Source organism: Folsomia candida, unplaced genomic scaffold, assembly GCF_002217175.1.
Source record: "Folsomia candida strain VU population unplaced genomic scaffold, ASM221717v1 Fcan01_Sc001, whole genome shotgun sequence".
In the NCBI taxonomy this organism is placed as follows: domain Eukaryota; kingdom Metazoa; phylum Arthropoda; class Collembola; order Entomobryomorpha; family Isotomidae; genus Folsomia; species Folsomia candida.
This window is the reverse complement of record NW_019091193.1, coordinates 16,295,218-16,306,790: the sequence shown is the minus strand read 5'-3', so window position 1 is coordinate 16,306,790 and position 11,573 is coordinate 16,295,218. Positions and strand designations below refer to the sequence as shown.

The window sequence follows — 11,573 nt, the reverse complement described above, 5'->3', positions numbered from 1 at the left end:
ATTTCCCCAAAGTAGGGTTTCCCCCAAGTTTGACCGTTTTTTCGCACTTTTGACCTCAGAAGGTTATAAAATGATTTTTGTCGTTTTTTTTCGGAAAATGAAACAACGTGCAGTGGAGGGGACAAATCTTATATGTATGTAAATCAACCAGACTTCAGCACTTGTACATATAGTTCCGCTGCCCTCGGAATTTTTATAAATAGAGATTTATTTGAGATTGAGTAAGTCTTCCTTCAAAAAAATTTCTTATGGTATTTCCCCCCGTCGAAATCGATTAGACGGTGATTAACGAGCTAGCCGGTGTTATCAATAACTTTCCTGTCAAATGGCTCCCTCTCCTACTGCTACTTCTGGTATATGCAGTGCTATGTGTTTGGTGGTGGTAGCAGTTGGATGAGAAAGTCGTCGCTTCACTGCAGCTTCCTTTCTCTCTCAAAAGGACAGAAAAAAGACTTTTCATTTCTCTGCTGTCCTTCCGCCAACCACGCTACAAGCAGCTCTTGACTTTTACCAACACTTCATAAAGCAGGTCCCCTTTTCAGCTACCATAATGTAGCACTGGTACTGCACGTAGGGTAAAGCGGCACTACATAGATTTGAGCCCTCACATGTCATTATAATTTAAGAAAATCATGTACAGTGACGGGTGGGACCTACAGTGTCCACTTTCGAACTCCTGTCCCTTGACGTTAGGAGTTTTTTCATGAAACGCATGAAAGCACAGTACTATGGTTGAGGCATTATAACTAAGCACTTTTGTACATAAGTAAAGCATTGAAAAACGTGCTTAATTTTAATTCCTCGACCATAGTATTGTTTTGGACTCGTCATGATTTCTGTTAAATCCTGGATGGTCAGATAATTCGAATCATACTTGAAAATGATAAAAAATTCTAAAGTTTACTAAGTTCAGCAAAGGTCACTAAAATCAGCATATTTATAACCACGATTTCTCGACATTTAGTGCCTAAGCAGTTCCCATTAATATAGAATGATAAAGCGCGATTGCTTGACTTTTGGGATTTTAGAAACGCTAGCATTGTAATACTAGGGAATTCGTTATTAAAGTCAAGCAACATCTACTTCCATAAAGCGTTAGTGTTAAGTCGCTGCCTGACTCTGTGATCGAGTCCAAGTTACCCCGTAGAGTAGACAAAGAAGGAAGCGGAGCAACCACTGCATGCATGAATTTTCATACTGCATGAGAAACACAGTGTTCAAGTAAATTGAGTGAGTGAGCAGCAATACATCACTCATCAATAGTGGTTATCATGATAAGTGATCGTGATAAACACTATTAATTAATTATTTTAGTTTGAGAAACTCCACCCACAGCGAGTGGCATATCAATTCGAATGTATTTTTGACGCTGAATCCAACGCCATTAATGGTTTTGACCCCCGAGGCCCCCGTGACCTTCCCGTGACCGTGGCGACCAAATATGGCTTATTCGTGATGTCGCATATCAATTCGAATGTATTTTTGACGCTGAATCCGAATCCGTCAATAGTTTGGCGTTAATTATAGAAGTTGGGGTTTATGGAACTGAACGGGAGCGTGAAGCGCGGGAATATAAATAGTTAGCTATGCAGTTACTCCCACACGACGGGAATTTAAGTAATTAGCTATTCAACTACTCCGACAGGGGGAAATCAAATTGTACTGTGACCAGGTTAATTAAAATGCAGTTGACCTGGGCAAACCCTCACTCTGATATATGTATGTAGTATGACAAAGTCTCCACTGGGAATTATTTAAAGTATAGTATGACGGATTTTTCGCTTTGGGCACACCCCCCACTGGAACTCTAGAACCCGGCCTTGGCCGGGCTATACGCTAGTTGATGATAAAGTGTAAAATAAAACTACATTTAAAAAACAGCATTCTTCGGTGAGGGTGCGACTAAAAACTTTAAAACAAGAGCATTGAGCTAATTTTAAAATTTGCTATTTACCAACTTTTACCTCACCGTGAGCATTATTTAAATACAAAATCAATTTGGGCCCACGGTGAGGCAAACGTTGGTAAATATTAAATTATAAAATTAGCTCAATGCTCTTGTTTTAAAGTTTTTAGTCGCACCCTCACCGAAGAATGCTGTTTTTTAAATGTAGTTTTATTTTCTGGTTTTTGCGTGGGAATTTTTTTGTTGGTCACCAATAGCAGCCAACTAGGTGCAGTTATGAAACCTACAGTGCAGACTTGATATAGCCCGAGTCAGGCAAAGTTGTGCTTATCACTCTATCCGACTTTTTTGCATGAAATTTTATTGCAAATTGATTTCAAAAAATATAAAAATTTAAATTGATTTTTCAAATTTAAATTCACATTCTTCGGTTAATAATAATTGGCAGGCTATTTAACAAATTTCAGCTTGAGGTTTTCAAAAACTCGGTATAGGTCACCCAATAGGGTCCTCTAGATGAAATTTTGTCATATTTTACTTCACATTATTCCATTAGGAGCAATTATCAACTTGTCTACCAAATTTCAGCTCGATTTCACGAATTTGAAAAATTGGTATGGGTCACCCCATAGGGTCTGTCCAGGTGAAAATGTGCCGAATTTCAATTCATATCCTTCCATTGGTAGTCATTAACAACCTATGTACCAAATTTCAGCTCGATTGGATAAGTTTTAAAAATCAGCATGGGTCACCCCCTAGGGTCCCTCGAGATGAAAATTTTTGCAATTTTACTTTGTATTCCTTCATTAGAAACCATTATCAACCTCTGCACCAAATTTCAGCTTTCTACGGAAATTTTGAAATTTTGGTGCATAATACCCCACCCACTCCGATGACCCCCACCGGTCAACCACTTGACCGATTTCACCTATCTTCGAACTTAACTCCTCATTTGACCCATACGACATATGTGCAAAGTTTAAAGTCAATCGGATTAGTTTTACGGTAGTTATCGCAAGACAGACAGACGGACAGACGGACGTGACGGGTACATAAGCCCTGACTCGGGCTAAAAAGTCTTTTAAGCAGCGTAAATGGTTGCAGATACCACCATCAAAACTTTCTCATTTTTCAACCGATTTTTCTCGAACGTATCTCAAATGATGCGTGATCAGTGCCCGGACACTAAAATCAGCTACTGGCATGATCATTGTATGGCAAAATTGAATTTCCGGTTCATTTTAAAATTTCAAAGGTCCTAAATTTCTTTCAATATTAGACTTTCGTAACGAGAAAGATGAAAAGACACTAGATTTCGTAATTGTCTGATTTTTTTGTTTCAACAATTTTGCACTAAATTCAACCATTCGAGCTGTAGCGTTGACAGAAGTTCTAGGACCCTGTCTTGAAAGCATACTAAGGCTTCGCCGTAACCATACGCTTTTCTGTCGTGAGGGTAGCCCTTGGTTACTTTCCTCACCTCAGAATAATCTTCTTCTTGATTTATAACAAAGCACACAAAATTGTTATTAACATTAATGTACAACCTCCATGGCAAAGAAGTAAAATACATGAAAAGTCCATCAGCGGAAATAGGAAGTTTGCATTTCCCATGTCCAAAAGTAGTGTACTGTTGACAAGATTTGTCCATTCAATACCGACTTGGTGTAAAAAAAAATGATCAGCTTAATGACTAAATGCCTCAAAAATTGTCGAGTGAAATTCCAGCAGACGGTACCGAATCGATGTTTACATCCAAAAGTGTTATTTCTAAGACCAGATCCAACTGAAGTTCCAAAAATTACCAATGTTGATGGTAAATAAATCATGACATTTGCTTTTGCTTTCACCATTGGAAATTAAATTGCAATTACGGAAAATTATTGCAGTGGTAGACTTTTTTGGATATCGAGCAGAGTTTCAATCGGACTTTGAGAGTATTGTTCAAGAAAGAATGAAAATGTTGGAATTGATGCCTAAAGCTCAGGATGAGGTAAAAAAATATGAGGCCTAACCTCTAATGTACATGAGAGTAGCGTGTTTTTGGATTTAAATAGTCTGGTGCTAATTGCGATACAAATTTACACAATACACAGCTTCCACCAAGGACGATGAAGGACAGCTTAGTTACGGCCATCATCCCGTTGAGCTCCAATCGTGAACTCAGAGACCGGTATTTGGCGGCCTCAGGTCAACTTCGTGCTGGAAGGTTACTCGAAGACACGGATATTTTTGCCGGTACTGACAGCATTAATGATATAAAAATACGTTTGAATATTATTCTCCAATTTATGTTAAACATGTGTGGAATATGTCACTTTGTGCTAATGGTGAATAGTTTACGCTGCATACAACCAGTTGAAAAATCCAAAATCGGAGGCCGCAGGGGCAAAAGTTCCACACGTTGTAGTCACTGGTTGTATAGATACAATTCAATTAACGCCAGATTTAATTAAAGTAATGTTAGATCATTTAATTAGTGACACTTTGCGGTTAACTTAATCAATTGATAAATATTCAGAGTACAGAGGATATCAGAATGTCTGCTCATGTATCTTACGTGGGAAAAACCAGCTTAGGTTTAATACAATTCATATTCATTTATCATTGCCTATTTTCACAACGTTTTATTTCTTAGAGGTTTGTTTATCAGTCGACCAGAAGCGCGGAAATGCATTCTCTGAAACAATTTTTGAAGCTATTTTTGTGCTAGTTGCGAAAGACGCAATTGGTCTGGGCCCAGGAATAGTAAATCCTCTTATTGCAGAAACCACAGAAGAGAAGGCATACATTGACCAGGCAAAGGGTACAACTTGATTTTCATCTTGAAGATACTTTTTTGGTAGTGATTTTTGCGCAATTGTGTGTAATTGTTTGTAGAAAGACAGTCTCGGAGAAAGTTTGATGCTCAAGAGTCACTAACACGACGTCCGCCTAATGAGCTTGAGAGACAATTAATTCACAACAAGTTTTTGGAACGGACTAAACAGGGCTTTACGAGAGGATTAAGTACAAATCAGAAATTAATGGGTGATACCAAGTCAAGCACGATCTTCATTTGCCACCCAATGGTTGGTACATACATGTATACGATATATGTATTAATGTATATGTATATTGCATTTAATTCAATATAACCAAAATGGACGGCGAAGCTTAATCTTGCTTACTATTTCAGTTTCGAAACCACTTCCGGAAAGTATTTGGTGGTTTTATTATGCGACAGGCATTCGAATTAGCATATATGAACTCGTTTATTTACGCGTAAGTTAAAGTACGTCAATTTCAGTAATTTTTTCAGAATTAAAATTATGTTAACAACGATTGCAGCCGGCAACGTCCCTACGTTATTGCGATCGACGATATTGTGTTTCTACAGCCCGTTGAAATAGGATCGTTTCTTCGCTTCCGCTCTTGTGTATTTAACTTATTAATGGATTTATGTATTTATAACATTAACATATGCATAATTACCAGAGGATGAAATAACGTGTTTCTTGTAATATGTAATAGATTGGATTTGTAAAGAATAATATTATTCACACGCCTGTTTTTGCTGAAATTATTGATCCTGCATCCGGCGAGGTTTCAGTGTCCAACGAATTTAACTTCACATTTAGAACAAACGATCCGTCCATCTCAGTGCCTGATCTGACATTTGACACCTATGCGGGTACTTTCACTAACATATTATCCGCTAATGCTTGGATTATGCCTAATTACTTTCGGAAATACTATTTATACAGAAGCCATGACATACGTCAAGACGTCACTATAATAAGATGATGAAACAAAGGGAAGATATTGCCAATATGAAATAATTGTCACGTCAAATCTTATTTTTTTTGTGGAAATGCCTTTGAAAGTTTATTTCAACACAAATTTAATCTTCTCCAGAATTATGTAATATATTGAAGATCGAAGTCTACGATATTAAAGTACATGATCAGAGTGCACAAAGCAACGCATTGTTCCAGCTTCGAATCAGTATCTTGGTGTCCTAATATGTTTTAGATATTGAGGGAGGATTTTCTCTAATATTTTATGAGGGTATGTGTACATCCATCTTTGTGTCGTTGAGTTTCCTCTTCTTCGCCACGACCACGACCCTTTTTCTGACGGATTCGATCCCTGGCCACCCCTCGCACTCTTGCCTCCCTGACAAAGAGTAGGAAGGATGTATGTAGTTGCCGTCGAAGTGTGTGTGGTGCCGTAAAGCGAAGCTGATCAAGGATCTCTCCATCCATCCGACGATCCGACGATGGATTGGACTCGGATCAGAGTAGGATCACTTGGGCTGAGCTTCAAGAAAGAATAAAATCCAAGCATTCGAGCATGTAATAAGAAGTAACCCTCTTTAATAATGTCACCCATCCACTTCATTCTTTCGTCGTCTATAGCGTTCCTGGAGATTACTTACTGCCTTTTTCCCAGCCTCACCCCCGCTCGCCCACAAAATATTACTTGCTAACTCAATATATTACTTTTCAGGAAGGTAATTTCACAATACGGCATGCGACTCACCCTCAGTCCTAATTCTGTCCTTCTTTCTTTCTGTCTTCCGTAGTTGTTTTGCTTCAACTGGCTGCCTTCATTCATCTCATCACCCTCCGATATCATTTATCATTTATTTTCTCCCAATCTCAATTTGTCACCAGAGACCATTTCTCTGCCTTCACTGCTGGAAAATGGGGTGGAGAGAGAAAAGAGACGAGTCAATTCCTTTCACCCATGTGCCTTCACCAGAAATATATCTCAAGTCTATTAGGTCAATGAGCATTCCAGTAAATAAAGTCCTGTTTCAAGATCTGCCTCCTCAGCAGACTTTTAGACGTGTGCGTCTTCCAGCGGTTCACTGCATCCAACATTGAAATTAAGAATCTATCCCTCATTGATTTATCCTTTAGTGGAGTCGGAAGAGAGAAAAAATATTCTTTCCCTAACCACAATTTTTTGTATGCCTAAACATAGCGTGTGGAATATTGGATTGGCATTACTATTTCAACATACATATATCACACACAGCTTATGCACACAAACAAAACCTTTGCTGGACACTATACCATGTTTGCTACAAAACTATTGTCTCAAGTAATGTTTTTCTTTCTTGCTTAAGTGGCCAAGACAGACTGAGAGGGATTTTGTACATATGTACGTATCAAATGAACCAAAGAATAGTTGTTGAAGAAATGGACAACATTTGCAAGAAACTTTGGCAGTTTACTAAACACGGAAAGTGTACAAGGAGAACTTTCTCATCGTTTTCACAGGTTTTCACAGTGAACCATAAATTGAAAAGATGGGCTTTAATCTTCCATCAAATAAGAGAAAATGCCAGATAAGAATTCTGTAAGATGGTCGTGTGGAAGGTGTGACCCCTGTGACCCAAAGTTTGAAGTCGAAAGGTTGCATGGCACGCTTAAGAAGTTGAGCTACTGCTGCTGATATAAGTTCGTGATCATGAGTTCCTTTAGTTTATGAAACAGGTTGCGCATCCAGGCTGCTCTCACCTCTTGAGGTTTTGTTATCCTTAACCATTTCCTGAGCAAAAACACACAAAAAGTGTGTTAGGTAATCTGAGGTATGGCTAAAATGTAAAATGCCACACACTGGTGCACACAATAACGTTGTCTACAAAAAAGACAATCAATGTAGTTTCGAAGATTAAATCAAGGCACGCACGCACACAATCTTGCATCACATTTCGTCTTGGTGCAAGTGTCATTTACCGTAAAAGAGGACTGAGGATGAGAATAGAGCCTGCCCGACAACTGCTGCTGTCTACAGAATAAATGAATGCTACACCGTGCTAGAAATTTCGTCTCACAAATTGAATTACTAATACCCACCGCAAAATTTTGTACATTTCCAATTTTGTACACCGATATTGCGCTACAATCTCTTTTCCAATTTAAAGCTTTATTATGAATTAATGTTCGTGGGGCTAAAACTGTAATGCTGCTGATGGGTGAAATATCATTTCAAAGCCGTTATCTGCCTCACTGGTTTGCTAGGATGCTACACTTCAAGTCTAGGCGAGGAGGAAAAAGTATTTGGGCGAATAAAGGGGACTAGCAGATGGGAGATGAATTGCCGGATTCGCGAGATTTATTTGCGGATTTGTACTGTCCTTTCTCCATTATTGAAAGTTTGTGCAAATGTCTAAACGCCCAAGTTTTTGTGTGATCCGATATCCAGTTAAGTAGTACAAATGTCGGGCACAAAATTTTGCTTCTCCTTTACGGAGTATATAGTGCAGAAACAAGCAAGAGTGACAGCCGTTAGGTTCACATTTGCCAAACAAGAGCAACTTTCACATTTGCCATCATGAGCCATTTCTTGGATTCTCAGTCCTTGTCTTGTGGAGTTTGTCGGTTTGACTAGGTTCCGGCTCAGGTCGCATAATTTTGACGAGATCCGTCGTCATGTCCATGAGTAAAAAGAATTTTGCTTCCAATTGTGTGTACATGATGTATGTACAACCAGTACACGTGACAGTGTATGTAATAGAACAGTCTTACAATCCCGTGATTAATGGACAGTACGTAGAAAACATTTCTAGAACAAACCTTATTCCTAGTTTGGCGATGGTTTATTATATTATATGGTATATATTATTGGGTATGATTTGTCACGAATTGATAATTTCATGGTATATTACCATATCCTAAATATTTAAATATATTGTCAAATTACAACTATTTACATGGGTGCCATATTATTAACCACTAAATCGTAGAATCAAGCATGCATCCAGTCTGGTAATAGATGATGACGATGTCCAATAACAAAACCCTTATATAAATCAAGGAAATTTTGATCCAGCAACAATTACGGTGTTACAATTATTATTATATTGAGAGAAAGTTACCGTGCAAGAAATGTGTGACGAGGAGGAAGAAGGAAGAACAAGCTCCTTTTCATCAGAGAATCCACTGATTTCCTAGCTTTATAGGCTCTTGAAGATGTTAATATACGAACTTGTTTGGCTTGGTTTGATGAATCAGCAATCCATTGGACCGAAAAGGGAAGAGATCAAAGTCTTTCAGAAATTTAAGGCAACAAAGCAGTTCACTCCATGATAGGGTGTATATAAGTCTGGATATGTACATAGCAGGTCAATGTAACGGATTATGAGGGCACACGGCCGCTCCGATTTAATAAGAATGAACATTTATTCCCCATTTTCATTATTGCAAAAGAAGCTTAATAACAACAAGGCCATAAAGTTTGGTTGGTTGGCTGGTCGGGTGGCCCATTTCCTCTTGTTTTTCGCAACGGAGCTAAGAGTATTACAAATTTAATTTATCTCCAACTATTTTCCTCCCCTTCGTCTGGAGGTAAGCCGGTATTATTGAAATGCGTAATTTGTAAATGTGTTGGACGTCCAACCAATCAATTTGGGCACCGAGCAGTTGATTTCAAACAAATAAATAGTCGAGAGAGGAGGAAATAAACAAATAAAAATGAATTGTTGGTCCGGATTTAATTCGAAATGATTGTTGTGTACCAAGTTTCGAGGAATTGGTTTTCCGAATTAATTATTTTCATGATTATAGAAATACCCAATAAAATCGTACACATATATAGAAGTCTATCTAAATATATTTAATGGCTAAGGTTGTTCAAGCTCTAAACAAAATTATACTCAGGCTACAATTAAAAACATGAAAAATTGAAGAAAATTTGACTTATTGCCCAAGCCTGGGAACCTTCTTGAAAGTATCATCATACACATGAAGGAATTTATTGTTATTGACGAAAGCGTCAACCAAATACTCCCAGCTTGATTACTAGTATGTGATAATATGTATGAAAGAGAAAAAAGTTATGAGTTATGTGACCAACCGTAAAAAATGGAATTACATCAAAGGCTTAAACGGGATCAAAAAGTGTCATTAAAAGGCTCTTATAATGGCCATCAAAAATGAATGATGCTGAAATAAGAATGATTTATTGGTGATTTTACAGGCTTCCCTCTTCTGGCCAATAATGATGATTATTACACCAAACTATTACACATGAAGGCGTTTTTCTCAAACGCTTGATGACCATGGTTTCATCAAAGCACTGGGAAGTCATACAATTCTTTGTTATATTTAATTTTGGTTTTAATTTCTAATTTAACTCGATCATTTGAATTGAGCAAAACCCAACAAAGCCCAAGCGCGGTGGTGGGTAATGTAATGTCACATCATAACCAAGAGGCCAAATATCTCGCATGTACATATAGTACATACATATAACTTGAACTGTGGTAGTAGAAAAGTTTATTTACTTCATCAAGTTCCTTATTGCCAGTACATCAGAGAATTTTATTACAACATTAGTTGAGCAAAAGTACTCACGAGGAGCAAATAAAAATTCTTGCTGAAAGTGCTTGAGAACAATGACAGTCGATTTTTACCCCATATTCTTCTCCCAGCCTCTTATTTTCTCTGATAGAAATCAACAAACTTTGGTTGCAGTGGTACACACAACGATGCCACGCATAACTTTGGCCGAAATTCCAAACGATGGTTTTATACTATCGTTCATATGGCACACTAATCCAACTCCATCTTAAGCATACGCATGATGCTACTTATTTTATCTTATTAAATTAAGTAAGGCTGATGCTGAGGACAGTTTACAGTTCCATTTACAAGCATATTTCATATGCCTTTCCAATGACGAGAACTCGTTAAAATCTGCAATCAGATCCACCCATCTCCTCGTCCGGCGTCCTCCTCCTCGAGACTTTGCTCTCCCTCATCTAATCAGTGTGGAGGTTGGGGAAAATTTAATTCCAAAAAGTAGAACCAGGGGCGAGCGACTACATCCATGCAATGTACGACGAGCAAGCTATCTCACATTCCTCGGAGGCACTACAAAAATGACGATATGGTCGTAGTTCCGTCAGCCGGGTATGTATCTAACTAACCGAGGAAGACGAAGGAGTGAAGTGGGGGCGGGCTGGGGACAACTTAACAGGGTGGAAGTTATTTATTTACTGATGTGACCTCCCATGTGTAAGTAAGTAAGGTTTCGCCCAGAGATGAAAACGGCTTGGTGACATTTGATTGCCTTTCTCCGAAAATGTACGAGAAACCAATTTACCTGCTTCGCCGTCTCTTTCACGTCACCATCACATCACCAGAATCACCACTGCACTGCTGCCATTTATGCCCACAAGCATTCCTTTCACCACACGTTAGGAACATACGCCCAGAAACTCGCCTATATTTCTTCAGAAAAAGCGTGGAGGAGACGAAAAATTCCAACCGTACCAACCCAAGAGTTACTGCACATTGCATAACTACATACAGCAGTTAGAGGAATTCAAAGTCATATATCGAGAGTTCTACTTAAATGGTGCTTAATTTCAACAAATGCGAGTACATCTTTTGGATAACGATTTTCCATGCTTTCTTGATCCTGATTTCCAACTCGAGCATTTCTCATATTGTGTCCCTTAACAAGTAATAATATGTAACATTCCACTACAATTCAGGGTCTGTGGTCGATATTTATTAGTTGATACGAAGCAGGAAAAAGGTTTTGATAAGACATGTTTTTCGTCAACGTTGCCCGTGCACTATTGGATGAGTTGCCTCGACCCTTTGTTAGACCAAAAGGGTCATCCGCGCGACAGGCGGGAGGACAACTGACAAGCACATTTTAAGCC

General features: G+C 38.4%; 1 protein-coding gene across 1 annotated transcript; it reads left to right on the top strand.

Moving 5' to 3' along the window:
- Positions 1-3,541: 3,541 nt before the first annotated feature.
- LOC110843131 (acyl-coenzyme A thioesterase 9, mitochondrial) lies at positions 3,542-5,982 on the top strand. Its single transcript, XM_022089067.2, has 11 exons — positions 3,542-3,722; positions 3,796-3,899; positions 4,003-4,144; positions 4,245-4,363; positions 4,428-4,485; positions 4,545-4,712; positions 4,787-4,977; positions 5,085-5,170; positions 5,237-5,324; positions 5,420-5,579; positions 5,653-5,982. Exons 1-11 carry the CDS (start codon positions 3,584-3,586, stop codon positions 5,682-5,684), a joined length of 1,287 nt encoding a protein of 428 aa, XP_021944759.1. The 5' UTR covers positions 3,542-3,583; the 3' UTR covers positions 5,685-5,982.
- The last annotated feature ends 5,591 nt before the right edge of the window (positions 5,983-11,573 follow it).